Genomic DNA, 13822 nt, shown 5'->3' with positions numbered 1-13822 from the left:
AGAGAAGAAGAATATAGTTCAGTGCGAAATTGATTTTAATAATGAAATGTATTGGAACAAGTACAGAAAGTCATTCACAGTCAAAATGACTAAATCATCATAAAAACTTTTCTGTGTATGTGCAAAATTTGGTGCCTTTAAAAATAACAGGTCCTCTTAAATGCACTTTCTATTACCTCTTTCTTGTGCCTGTTCTCACAGGCAGTAGCTTTTTCTTTATGACTGGTTTGCTGTGTAGGAGACCTAATCTGTATCTTCAGAGGACAAAAAGGTGAGGAAGATGCTGAGAACAGCAAGCTGCTTCTGCTGATTTAGGGTTCCCATGCTGGCAGATGCTGATTACCGTGTGGAGAAAAGTCCCCATGGTACTCCTTAGGGGGAACAAAAGGAAATGTTTGTAACCTAAGAACTGGCTTCTGCATCCAAGAGGGGAAGGGAACTGCCCCAGAAAGGGAAGTAAAAGTAGGAAGTGAATGTGCAGTATCACCACGTGAAGAGCCTGTGCTTCTGGTGCCTGCTGCAGTCTCTCATTTTCTGCCAAAAACTACAAGGCAGGTAGTGAGCACTTGGTGTGAAGGCCTGTGCAGCAGCTGCAATGTGCAGAGAGGCCAGGCCAGAGAAAGAATCACACTTTGGACAAAATGCCCAAGTGTGTCAAATAAAGGAATCCACAGTCACCTGCCAACTCTGATCCTTAATGTTTGTTGTCCATCCAGTAGGGAAGATAGGAAGAAAAGCTATAGAACTTTGCATTTAATCTAGTCTTAGGTGAATAGCTCTGCTACATCTCCTAATTACAGCATAAGAACATTCTGCTACTAAAGCATATTCCTTGGGTTGAAATCTGGATTACCTAGAGTACTGGATACTCCCTTTAACAGGTCCTTGAAGTTCAGATGTGGGAAGTAAAATTATACTTGGGATCTTTAGACAGAAGCCAAGTTTCTTATCTAGAGGGACTTTCCTTTCTAGAGCCAACATTGCATAAGAAATGCAGTGTGAGTTTCTTCGGTCACAGGAATTGCTCTCTCTCATGAGAGAGTTTTTTTTGGGTTTACTCTGATTCTACTCTGAGCGAAATCCTAGGATTGATTGAAAACTAATTTTTCAGGCTTGTCTTGATTTCAGTACAGTCCTCTCTTGACCCACAGTGTGAAGAGAGGAAAAAAAGCCAGTTGCCAGCAGCAACTACTTGACAGCAACCTCAAGAAACACTTTACATGTCTCCCATCATCTGCAGCAGTTCCCTCTGCATGGACAGTAGATGAGTCTTGGTGCATTGTTGGTGAGGTACACCCCCAGCTCAAGTCCAGCCTTTCTACCATCAGCAGCCCTATGGTGTGAGGGAAAAGCACTCAAAGCAGGTTGACCCTGAAGAGAAATGCAGCTGGATGTGGCAGCTGCTGCAGGCCCAAGCTTCTCTGCCACAGTCATGGTGAGTGGTAACGTTTACAGTCACTTGAAAGGAGGAAAATTGAAACTGGCCATGTTGGGAATTGCAGACTGGGTAAGCTGTATGAGTACCAGGGCACCACACAGTATATTGGCTTCAAAATTAAGGTGGCATTTCCTTAGAGTAGCTCAGTTCTTTTTCTCAGTTATTTCTAAAGGACGTCACCTTTAGAAAGTATCCAGAAATCAAGTGCAGTTCTGTTCTGGGAAGTAAAGGCCAAAATTGTAGAATGCTGAGTAACTGAAGGTGCCCAATCATCCTTAGGGGCAACACAGCTCCTTCCTACTGCCTGGGAAGGAGTTGAAGCAACTGTCAGGCTTGCTCTTCTCCTTCATTGGAAACGTGCCGGTACCCAGGGGGCTGAGACTGTATGCGGAAGAGTACAGTCAAGAGGAGAATAATAAGGAGAAGGAGAATGGATCCACACACAGCCAAACCCACAAAGAGTTCTGGAAGGGAGAAAATAAATGGTCAGCATGGTATCATCCAGACTTTCCCCTTCTGCCACACTCCGGTCAAATCTGGGCTCACCTGTGTCATGCATGCTGCTTGACACCTTGCATTCTTGCTCCCAGTCCTGGGGAACAACAGGATCTGTGAGTTCTAAGAATCTCTGCAATGGGCATTTAGGCTGACAGCCAGGGATTGTCAGTGGGAAGGGTTCCTTCCCACTCTCATTCCGGTAAAACATCTCCACAGAGAAGTTACTGAAAACGAAACAGAGCAAGGTGGGTTTTTTTTCCCCTCTAGTTGAAGTCATCCCTTCCCAAAAACTAAGTGTGCACACCCTTTCCTTTATTCTGGTGATAAGTTTTCCTCATGAGTCTTCCACTAGGAGCCAGGATTGCATGCCCCAGGAGTGGAGCCTAGCCTAGGTATCTAACCCTCGAGGTGAAATCACAGCAGATGTCTTTACTGCAGCCCTCACCCATCATCCTCTTGGTACAGTTCAAATAAATGACATGAGGCGTATGGTGCTTGGATCTTGTTGTAGACATCTAGAGCCATCTGCAGTGCCACAAGTGTGGTGTCATGCTGAGAAAGAGGGAAAAAAACCAAATCAGTCACCCTTAGGGATGTGGCACCGCAGCTCAGACTACACCAGTAATGGACAAGGCAGTGCTGAGGGGATGTCACCTTTGTAACTTCCATCTGGAAAATGGGAGAGGAACTGTACTGCTAGAACAGTGGTCTGTGATGGTGCCAGAGAAGGGGAGGAAGTGAAACAGCCAGATATATACTGCACTGTTTTTCTGAGAATTAATCTCTAGAGAGCAATTTGGAAGAAATGCTTGACTTTCCAGGCAGTAGGCTGCTGGAAAGGGGAGACAACTGTACCCACGCTTCTGAAACATCATATTTGAGTAACATCAACCCATCTAGCAAATAAATAGTGGCTCTCCAAAGTCTGCCAGTCTTGTTTATGAGCCTAAGCTAACAGGAATAAGGACACATTGGGAATTTTCCTCAGGGATCCCACAAGAACAATGCCAGATACTGCATCTCCCACCCAGTCAGAGGCAAAGATGCATGTCCTGATCACTGCACGGGCTGTAGGGAAGCTAGAAGGGGTTAAAACTATCACCAAGCCCCAATCCCCTGTAAGCAGAAGGAGATGGCTAAATGCCAGTTCCAGCTCTAACTTACCGCTGAATAGGCAAGTAGTTTTAGGTTCTGATGGGCAGAAGCATTTGCTGCTTTGGTTAGATTTTTCCTTATGTGATCCAGCAGGACCCCTGAGGAAAGAGAACAGCTGGTAAGAGGCAAAAGCTAGACAGACAGCACAAGGCTCCCTCCCAGGTGCACTCACCGCCTTGGAGACGAGCTTTTTCTATCTGATTGTGGATCCCAAACAGAAATTCAAAACCAAAGTCTTTTAGTTCCTTCAAATGAGCCATGACTTCTGGAGTTACCCATCCAGGCAAATCCATTTTGTGTGCTTGCTAGAAAGAGAAACAGAATATTCGTGTGCAGGTAGCACAGGTCGCAGATTAAACAGAGAAGGGGAGGGTGTCTGGAGACCTGCCCATACTGCTGCTGCTTTTCTACACTATTTTAAATATACAATATGCCCCTTTCCTATTTGTGCTTCTGACCTCACACTGCTATGCTGCATACAAAGAATATATGTGTGTTTTGATGTTGTTCCAAAAAGTAGTAATGAGAAGAATAAAGACTGCAACCTAGGAGCTACATTTCTGTGAAAGCATAGCTGGAGTGCAAGGTTATGTTTTGTAATTGATACAGTAATCTTAGGGCATTAACTTTATATGTGGCTAATTCTGCCCTGCAGATGGCATGCAGTCAAAGAAAAAAACCAGATAAGCGAGTGAACTCAAGAGTTTCTGGTGTACCTGCACCTGTTTCCCTGGAGGCTCTGAGGGCCACTGCAAGACACTAGACAAAGTTAGCAAGTGCTCTGTGGACAGAACAGTGGGATGCACCACTGACAAAGCCGTGTATTCAAACCCAGGAGCCCAAGAACTGGAAACCAAGAGAAGAACTTGCTTTGCAGCCAACCCATTACATGAAAGGATTAGTTATAATGGCAGACAAACAGCAGTTGTGGTTTCCCAGTATTACTGAGAACAATTTTCTTTGCCACATCTCATTAGACTTCCAGAAGTTGAGGCTGAATATCCTTAAGGGCCCATTCTGTCTGAGTGGTTCAGAGAAATTCCATCAGCAGCTTAGGTATTTAGTTAGTTCTTCATTAATTTACAAAGAGAATAGCCGGTAAGTTCAGCTATTTCTTGGACTTTTTTATTGTCTCCATCCACACAGCAGAATGACTCTGCTGGCTCAGGTGAGAAAAACAGTCCTCTTCAGGGCACTTTTTGCATGACTTACTAAAAAGGAGGAAGACCAAAGAAGCTGAAGAGACCAATCAGCCTGAGGGTACAGTTCTGAGTGAGAAACACTCTTTCCTTAACAACATTCTGGTTTTGCTTTGGGACTGTGGGCTGTTCTCCAAGTTCTTGGGGATTATAGTGGTTGTCAGCTTGCCTTCCAGGCCCAATCTGCAGACTCATTAAGTGACTCTTGAAAATGAAGAGGATCTGAAGTTCTTGATCTCTCTGACCAAAGGATATTTTTTTACCAATAGAAGTTGATTCACTGTGATTGTTACAACACAGGAATAGAGGTTTGTGATACAAAGGGCAGATTCACATAGTACAATGCAGCTCTGGACTGGAATATTCTCAGTTTGTAGCAACCCAAGCTGCTACTTTACACAGAAAAGTGCAATTCCCTGCTGATTTATCTTTTACACCCCCAAAATAGCGCACACCACTGTACACCACTGCCAGCAAGCGAAGCAGTCTTGCACACTCACAGAATTAGTGTGACACAATGTCAAAATGCTTTGGTTTACTGTGTCCATACTTCAATAATTCGCTAGTTTGACATGACAGACCGTACTGTACAGTTATATACTGAGAAACCTGTGTGTAACAACTTTAAGTATCCTGGATATGTGACCTTTAGTTTAGCATTACCACAGCACAGCTAACCCAATTTTTGTTTAAGTCTTCATGAGATGCCCTTTCAACAGAAATCAACTCAAATACTGAGTTTGGTGCCCCCATCCCAAATAGTAAAGGGTAACATCTGTCTCTAGAGTCTTTCTCTGACAAAGGAAAATATGTCAAAAACAGATGTGAGTGAACCCCACTAAACTTAGGATAACATTATTTTCTTTTAAATAGGGCATTAAAATAAGCACAGAAAGAAATGTGATCGATTTAAAGAACCAGATGTAGCACCAGGAATAGTCTTAAGTAAGGTCCCAACTTCAATAATAAATTTAATGTTTCTTCAGTTTGCAGAGATCTCATTTCTACTGTATTGGGCTTAGGCTTGTCAACAGACAATCTAAAGATTTCAGATTGCAGTCATTTTCTAGTGACTTTCAAGAGATACATATAATGCAGGTGGGACTTTTTCTGATTCTGACATGATATATATCTGAGCTACAGAGTGGGAGGTTATAGGGTGCAAAAATAGGTAATTCTTGGCACATGCCTCTAGTGAGTGGGAACTGTTATTATTGTGAAATTAGAACACTACTTCTAATTGTAGGGTGAAAAGTTGTTTCATGGGATTTTGTAAAATAATTTCCACCAAACTCACTGAATCCTAGAGACCAGATTCCAGTGAGTGTAAGATGATGGCCAGACTTACTTCACAGAACAGCGTGTCATACACACTCCATACACTCTCGAGAGAGATATCCCGGATCCCAGTCTCCTTTGCCACCATCTGCAGGAATTGCTGTAAGTTGGAGAAAAGAGAAAGGTCTTCAGTTTTCTAAGCTCATACTGTATTATGTGCATTGGTATCCCTTCCCTTTTCTCAGAACTTTGATTATACAGAGGTGATAACTACAAGCCTAGAACCACCTTACCTCATGTAAACAATCACTTACCCAATTCTCTTTGGTCTTATTTATGTATTCTGCTGAGTGCCGTGTTTCAGTCTGTAGCTGTTCATACCGTGGACAAGGGGTCAAAGGGAACTTCAGTAGCTGGGCAGAGACAAGAGCAGCCAGGTCACCAAGAATGCTGGAGTACAGAATTTGCAGTAAACGTGCACAACTCTAATGGAACCCTGACTGCATCTATAAACAGCCTGAAGTACTGCCTGCTGACATACTCCTGATCATATGTGGTCTGCTCAGGTGTTGCACCTGACATGCTGACTGAACCCAGCCCCTGAATTCTCTCATCTTTTTCTGAAAATACGAAAACCTCTGCAAGATAGGTCCCAGAAGTTCAAGACAATCTGAATCAAGACTATAGCAAATATTTTTGGACACTACACTACTTGAGTGGTCAATACATGTCTTTGAGATGAACTTACCCTTTCGTCAGACTCAGGGACTGTGTGCACAGGGATAGGCTGCCAGGAGATGTTAGGGTTGAACATCTCTTGTCCTCCTGGGGGATAGAGGCCTGCCAGATTGGCCTCTGCGCTCATCAGTGTCCGATCACAGTCTGTGCTGCGGATGAAGATCTGCCAGGACAGGGACAGTGCACTGTTACTAACGCTCTGCAAGTGGTGATGCTCAGGCACAGATGATGCACTCGCCCAGGAACACTGCCAAGTGCCCTGCAGCTGCTCACGGACAGCAGGGGAATAGGAGTCAAAGGGACAGAGCCTGCTGATCTTGGCCTGGACAAAACTGTAAGGACACACACAAAGACAATCTGCTGTCTAATACTGGAGCTGTCTGGTCTGGATCAATGGGATACCCAGGCTCAGTGTGCAGAGGTTAGAGACAGAAAGGAGTCTGAGTCTGAGGAAGGGTCAGAGAAGAGGAAGACAAAGATGCAGGAAACTATGGGTACAGATAGGAAATGTGCTGTATTTGCACAGCAGGACTGAGGCAAACTCCTGCATTCTGCTGTCAGTTCTAGGAATGACTGACTGTGCTCAGGAGGAGAAATGGCTTCTTCAAGCCTCAGTTTTTCCATCTGAGAAACAAAGACAAGAGTGATCTGACTAACAGAAGAGTAAACAAAAATAGGGAGGGCTGGGGTTTTATTTGATCATTGTGGGCTCTTGGGACTAATGGGCCAAGACTTGACCATTCCAGAGCTCAGAAGAGAGAGTTCTGAGCCAGAAAAAAGGAGAAATGAGAAAAATACAGCAATGTTCAGAAGGTCAAAATGGCAAAACTTTAGTATTCCTGTATCTGTGTAAGGAAAACAGTTAAGGGAAAACTAGAGAAACCAGTGATAAAACAAGAGGACCAACAGGAAGTCATAAAAGAATGTCCCAGGAAACAGCATGTTTGATCTGAAACAAGAACAAAAAGCCTGAAGAGTGAAATGTAAAGACTATGATTTTTTAAGTGTTAGGACAGAAACATAAAATATATATACTCTGTATAATCTCTCTCATGTGAAGTGTACCTCAGAAACTTTACAGTCACAAGAAAAAACCCAACTGGTCTTTTCTCTGACATCAATGTCTGCCCACTTTTACCTCTTAACAGTGGATTGAAAAAACTGACCCTGTACTCATTAGACAGGTTTGCTTTTATCCTTGGTAAGCTCTGAAGAAATGAGATATTTTAAAAGATAAGGACCTAATTCTAGAAGTATCATAAAAACCCCAAGCAATTAAGCCCTGAGTGTACATGCTTTCTTCAGCACCTTTTGCCAGGCTCCAGCTTGTCGCTGAGTCAGGTGACCGACGGTCATATGGTGTCACCCAGAGGCAACACTTCTTACTAGGGAGGTTGCTCAACTTGAGCAAGGGTTCAGGCTTGGTTAGCAGAACAGCTTTTGTTTGCACATCTTGGTTTGTTTTTCTTTCTCAAGCAAGAGAAGGAAAAGAGTTCCAACTCGCAGAAGCTGTATAAGAGTGAAGTATGTTTGGAAAAGAAATACTGAGGATAGTTAAAGGATCTGTGTTTGAGCCAATGCTGGAAGTTTTGTTGATGAAGTAAATGTCAAGGAAGGGATGTAATCTGAACTGTGACAAGCTGGGTTCTTACTGGGAAGCCCTAGAAGGGGAGAAACAAGGAAAAGTGTATGGGATTTTTAGTATGCTCCATCTGTTCAATCAGCTTAATTGAGCTCAGATAAAATAACTGAAGTGGTGCAGAGTCTTTAGTAGGAGAAGGGGTCTTGGCTGCCTGCTGTCCATCTGAACCAGCGTCTCATCTGGACACCTGTTCAATTGATTCAGTACCAGCTGATTATTAGCAGAAGTACTTGGGAGGATTTTTGATTTCCTTACTTTTTTTAATCTTTTATAATTTTGTCTGTGCTTAGTACATGGCTCCACAAGGGTTCTGTGACTTCTTCCAAAAGGAAACCTACCAGTTTCTCAAGAACTATTATAAAATGTGAGGACATCCTAATGAGAGGGGAATTAATGGCTTTGGGCAACTGTCAATACTTTACAGTTGAAAGGAAATAAGAGGATCATTGCTGGTCAGTAACTACTACTAATATCTACAGGCTCTGGTAAGATTGTACCTCAAGTGCACTGGGGAGGGCAGGGCCAACACGGGCTGCATTCTTGTGAGCTATTGTAACAGGAAAAAAAAATCTCATAAGCTCGAGTAAGAAACAAATACCGGCTACAACAAGCATTGCTGTTTAGCTCCCTGGACTTCAGAGTGAGTGGCTCGAACAGTCTCATAACTCTGGCTGGATTTGCCTTCACACCCTGCGGCCAGACTCAGCACAGAGCCTGCCTTGGGCCCTTCTTCTTCTTTTTCTTGCAGTGGGAACGGGCTAAGGAACGAAAGTACCTGGAGACGAGTCCCGGCGCCGGCGTTTCCCTTCCCAAAGGAGCCACCCGCAGCCCTAGCCCGCGCGGCGGCCCGGGCCCACCGTGGGGCGGCCGAGAGCGCCGCTCCCCGAGCCGGGGGCTGGCACTGACCTCCTGCCGCCGGTACGTGTCGCTGAGGAAGTCGCGGTAGCGCCGCCGCAGGGCCTGGCCCAGCTCCCACTGCTGCCGCATCCCCACCTGCAACGGCACCGGGCGTCACCGGCGGTCCGGACCCCGGCCCGGCCCCCGCCGCCCGCCCCGCCTCGCACCGCACCTGCGTGAGCTGCCCGAATCCCTGGGGCCAGGCGCTCTCCTGGTACGGGTCCCGCGGGAAGGCCTTGATGGGCGAGCGGTCTCCGTGCCGGTACACCTGCGGGCGGCACCGCGTCACGACGGCCCTGCCCGGCCAGCCCGGCCCGGCCCGGCCCGGCTCCCCCCGCGTCCCCCCGTCCCCCTCACCAGCGTCACGAAGCGGAGGCTGCGGGCCCGGGCGGGCAGCGGCTGCAGGCACAGCGCCAAGAGCAGCAGGACGGCACCGCCCCGCCCGCCCGCCATGGCGCTCGCACACCGCCCGGAACCGAGCGCCGCCGGCCGCCGGCCTGCGCGGACGGCGTTTCGCAGCGCACAGCCCCGGCCGCGCTCCCGGCGCTGCGCCCGCCCTCGAGGAGGAGGATCCCGGCGGCGGGACAGCCCCGCTCAGCCCCCCGAGCAGCCGCGTCGGGCCCGCCGCGCTGAAGGCGCTGAGCTCCGCTGTCAGCCCTGCGGAGGCTTCGCCCCGGGCTGCAGCCGCGGAAGCGCTCGGTAGGAGCGGCGGGAATGAGGGCGCAGCGCTGTCACCCCCGCCGCAGCTTCGCTCCAGGACACGAGGTTTCACAGTGTTCTGGCGCTGTGCTCCCGGGTAAACTCGTGGGCAGAAGTAGGGAAGGCGGCCTGGCACGCGCTGCCCGGCAGCCGGGGGTCGCTCATCGTCGCATCCCTCGGGTCAGCCTGAGCATGCCCGTGTGGAATGGAAAGCTGCAAAGAGTCTGCGCAGCCTTGCCGGGTTTTGCCCAGTTTTGGTTGTTCTTTACGAAACTTGGTCGAATTAGACGAGTGTGAGACGAAACCCGGCTTCTGTTGCCGCCTGTGCATCCGCTGGATCGCTGGCCGAGGATCTCGTAGGTGCCGTGTAGAGGGAAAAATCATAGGCAGTTAAATGAATTTAGTGCTACTTCGTGTTTGTCTCCACGCAGAAGTGCATAGAGGGAGGTGAATGAGGTTCTCAGCTATCTCTTTTTTAAGAAAAGAAGGCAACATGACTGTCGCGTTTGCAAAGAAGTCTTGGAGTCGTGAAGCACAGCGGCTCATAACCCAGCTCTACCTGTTTATTTGCTTAAAACCTTCCGTAGTTTGCAGGGTTAGAAAGGTGTGTATAACGCCTCAATAAGGGTGCCAAATTGTGGAGCAGGGGGGTTATTTCAGGGCAGGGTTGCTGCAATACACGAGGCTCAGCTGGACGGAAAAACGTGTTCAATTTGCTCATGCTCGAATGCTTAGTGAATTTAAATTGAATTCTATTTCCTATCTCTAGGACAGCACGAAGCCGCCTTCTTTTTTTTTTTTTCTTTGTTTACCGCACCACTGAGGAAGTTCTTGGCGAGTGCTGGAAGAAAAAGGTTCTCTGCGGAGGGAGAACGGGCTCTGTTCCTGCGGCACCTGCTTTGGGATTGTGCTGTTGTTGCTGCCGGTTTGGCTCCGCTGCTGCGGGCTGAGCTGCGGGTGGGCAGGCGGCGAGGCCGGCGGGCGCGGCGCGGGAGGGTCTTCGGGGCCCCCGTGCGGTCTCATCGCCGGGAATCACCCGCGCCGGAGCCTTCGGGACCCGCGGGGGCGGAGCGGGGCGGGCGGCGCTGCACGTGACCCGGGCCCGCGTGACATCACGGCAGCTCCGCCGCGGCGCCGGGAAGAGCGCCGGCAAGAGTGCCGGGAGCAGCGCCGGGCCGGGCCGCGCCTCCCGCCCGCGGCTCGGGCACCTGCGCTACGGGGGGCGGCGGCCGGGCATCGCCGGGAGCCGCGGCCCGCGCCGGTAACTTTTCACGCTGCTCTGGGGGCGGTGGCGTCTCCTTCTCGCCGCCCGCGGGGCCGTGACTCACGGCGGGGTACGTGGACGCGCTGTCCCGCCCCGCGGCCTGCGCCGGCCCGAGCGCCGCAGCGTTCCCTGCGACCCGGAGCCGGCGGCGCAGCGCCGCCCGCCCGCGTCGTGCTGCCGGCCAGGCCGGGCCGGGCGGCTCTGGAAGGTGCTGGAAGGAAGAGGGACGGCGGTGGCCGGTCCCGCTGAGGCACCGGTGGCCTGGCGGGGTGCGGGCCGGGCTGGCGGCGTCACTCGAGAGGGGCCCGGCGGACAGGAGGGAAGGGGTCCCTGTGTCGGCCTGGGTCCGGAGCCCAGCGCCGGCCGTAATGCGCGGTGTCTGCCCGCCGGCACTGAGCGGTCGCGCTGTCGGAGAGTCCCTTTGCTAAGGGGGTCGGAGGCGTCTGGAGAGCGGTGTCAGTTTCTCGTGGCTGTTGTCGGGCATCTGAAGAGCCCGGGTTTCTGTCCGCTGTCTCCGGACGTGCTGTGAGGAGATGTTTACTTGCTTTGTGGTGACTTGTTAGCTTTCCTCTCTGCTCAGCTTGAAGTTCTCTGTGTCATTCACCTGTTGCATCTTGTCAACCCAGGTCGCGAGTTTTCTAGGACAGAAATTTGTCTGTTCGGCTGTTAGTTTGCATGGTGCTGTTGAAAGGTAACTTCGCTTACACTGATGGTTACTCTTCACTGTGCTCTTTCACTGTCGCTTATGCTGCTGAAGTCCGCAGATCTGTCAAGACAGGATTTCCTTATGGGCTGGAAGCAAACCTTGGATCACCAGTGAAAGATAGATACTCTGTCTCCTGAAAATTCCTTCCCTTTTTTTCATTTTCCTAAAGGGACAGCTGGGCTCTTCCCTGTAAGGCTTTTTTGAGGGAGTCTCCAACACTGAGTCACATTTCTGACTAACAATTTGGATCACTGTGTGTCAGACAGTTTCTGGCTATGACTGCGGGTTATGTTTGTCTGTAGGGAAGAGTCCTCTCGGATCTGCTTCATGTTCCAAGGTACATGGAGTTGATCTGCTGTTCCTGGGTGTCAGAGAGAAGGCTATGCCTGAGGACAGAGAAAAGAAAACAGAAAACCTGGTTTTTATTTCCTTTACTGAGTGGTGGGCTTTTTTTTGTTTTTTTAATTGAGTCTGAATCAAGGCATAACCCCCTTGCTGAAAAGCAAAACATTCCTTTTATTTTAATTATGGAAACAAAAACTGTTTGAAAACTTCAGCCAGTTGTTACTGAGCTCTACCCTTCTATGATTAGGGTTGTGGAAAGAGGGCATTGGTACACATTGTGCCAGGACCAGGTGGAGATTTGCCTTGGCACACTTCTTTGTCACTGCACCTGTGGCGTATTCACCAGAAGATACTGCTGCTGCAAGGCTTGTGAGGGCAGACAGGCTGTGTGGCTTCCTGGTGTGACCCCTTTTTGAAATCCAGCACTTGCAGTGATACTTCTTTCTCATACATGAATATGCCCGTGCATTCTTTTTCATACAGGAAGGCCAGCTTTTGCAGGAGAAAAAAACAGGGTGAAAATATTTAACAACTTTCTCCCAGACCCCCAAAATAAAAGGTGGAGGAAATAAACCTAAACCAGCCTGAGGGAGGATAGAAAATGGGTCATTGTAGAGCTGCATGGGAGTTCTGTAGCTGCCAGAGAAAACTTGCAGCTACTCCTGTTGTGAAGGGATGCAGGGAGAAGTACCACAGCAGGGACTATATATATAAATTGTCTAATCTAAAAAAATAGGGACAGGAAACTTTATCACAGAATTATTGTGTCCTGGCAGTGTGCCTGGGGTTGCTCTCGCTCGCTGTTTCCAGTTACTGCTGCTGCAGCTCCCTGTGCCTTGTCAGCACGTTTTCCTTACCAGCTGGCTGTGCAGGGAGGCAGGGAAGGCTACGCAGGACAGGCGTGCGGCCCTACAAATACAGAGCAGGAGTTTGCTGCCTTGTCCCTGTCTTACACCTGCAGGAAGAGTCGTGTTTCCAGTGTGGTAAAGTGCATTTGATTGCTGTGACTTTCTTTTCCTTTCTCTCGGGTTAGTCCTCTCAACCTGGCATGCTTGTTCTGAGGCAAACAGAAGGAATTTTGCTGTTGTTGAATGTTAGATCAAGTGGTGGTGGTCTCACATCTTAGAAGTATGTCTCTTGTATTTAGATCTGGCCTGTGATTGTATGGCTGCCAAGACTGACAGTTTTCAAAATTTCAGGTTTTGAATTTAAAAATCTTTAACTGTTGCTGTTTTTCAGAGGTTGTGATTCCATCTGTCTAAGGAAGAGTATAGAATATAATGTGCTTTGTCTTGGGTGCATTGAAAGATGATCCTGCTTTCTGCTCTGGAAGCAGCTGCTGTGAAAGTCTCATTGTTGCAGATGTGTGGGTCTTTGCATGTTGAATAAGGGAAGCTTATCAGATTGTTTGTCACTCTCCCTCTTTTCCCTCCCCCACCAAGTAATGAGATTCGCACACCTGACAGCCTTGGAGAAAAGTCAGTCTTCCAGAACTGTCATAGGTGTTCCTGCCCATTGCTGTGGGTGTTGAACCTACTTGATTTTTTAGGTCCATTCGAAACCATTTTATGATTCTATACAAAGATACCTTGTTTCATTGGGGGAGAATGTTCTGCTGATCTTCTGTAGGATGTATTAACTTGTTTTCCTTACAGCATAATAACTCAGGAAGGCAGAGTCACATTCTCTTGGCTGTGGAAACTGTCTCGGTGTGAAGGAACTGCATCTTAGGAGGGAATTCAGGGGAGTGCTTCCTTCTGATAGGTACAGGTATGCATTAAGGCTTATAGACAGGTTGAACTTGGTCATTAGATCATACTTCTGCCAGTATACAAGTACTGTGTTTGACTTAACATTTTCACTGTAGTTACTTCAGGTTTGAGAGATGTGTTTAATATTGTTTAAATAAAAGCAGGCTGTCCATGTTCAGTCAGACTTAAAAAATATATTACTTAGAAACGGT

At 48.3% G+C, this 13822-nt stretch overlaps 2 protein-coding genes across 11 annotated transcripts in view; one reads left to right on the top strand and one right to left on the bottom strand.

The window, feature by feature from the left end:
* Positions 1-17: 17 nt before the first annotated feature.
* Positions 18-9433, bottom strand: ACP2 (acid phosphatase 2, lysosomal). Of its 2 annotated transcripts, XM_041402873.1 has the most exons (11): positions 9203-9433; positions 9018-9113; positions 8855-8941; positions 6317-6469; positions 5883-5981; positions 5639-5728; positions 3264-3396; positions 3101-3189; positions 2382-2488; positions 1985-2160; positions 18-1902 (listed from the first exon to the last, which is right to left on the bottom strand). In XM_041402873.1, exons 1-11 carry the CDS (start codon positions 9296-9298, stop codon positions 1766-1768), a joined length of 1263 nt encoding a protein of 420 aa, XP_041258807.1. In that variant the 5' UTR covers positions 9299-9433; the 3' UTR covers positions 18-1765. The 2 variants fall into 2 exon arrangements, with proteins under 2 accessions (XP_041258807.1, XP_041258815.1); XM_041402881.1 differs by lacking the exons at positions 8855-8941; positions 9018-9113; positions 9203-9433 and adding an exon at positions 8724-8830.
* NR1H3 (nuclear receptor subfamily 1 group H member 3) overlaps positions 9428-13822 on the top strand; it is a 30974-nt gene continuing 26579 nt past the window's right edge. The window contains exons 1-2 of one of the 9 annotated variants that reach the window (XM_041402893.1): positions 10546-10805; positions 13515-13629. The gene's annotated coding sequence lies outside the window, so the exon portion shown is untranslated. Of the gene's footprint in view, positions 9545-9620; positions 9642-10545; positions 10879-10898; positions 11334-11430; positions 11500-13514; positions 13630-13822 lie in introns of those variants that run through there. The other 8 variants (XM_041402907.1, XM_041402916.1, XM_041402945.1 and 5 more) reach the window with 8 other exon arrangements.

This window comes from Onychostruthus taczanowskii, unplaced genomic scaffold (assembly GCF_017590055.1).
Source record: "Onychostruthus taczanowskii isolate IOZ18803 unplaced genomic scaffold, ASM1759005v1 scaffold1, whole genome shotgun sequence".
NCBI lineage: Eukaryota > Metazoa > Chordata > Aves > Passeriformes > Passeridae > Onychostruthus > Onychostruthus taczanowskii.
The sequence above is the reverse complement of the archived record's forward strand: the minus strand, read 5'-3'. Positions and strand labels throughout refer to the sequence as shown.

Excerpts from the sequence above, each read along its gene's own strand:
- ACP2 (XM_041402873.1), bottom strand. The coding sequence starts at position 9,298 with ATGGCGGGCGGGCGGGGCGGTGCCGTCCTGCTGCTCTTGGCGCTGTGC. Across the intron at positions 6,470-8,854 it reads ACACGTACCGGCGGCAGGAG|ATCTTCATCCGCAGCACAGA; the intron begins GTCAGTGCCAGC and ends CTGTCCTGGCAG. Across the intron at positions 5,729-5,882 it reads ATAAGACCAAAGAGAATTGG|CAATTCCTGCAGATGGTGGC; the intron begins GTAAGTGATTGT and ends TCCAACTTACAG.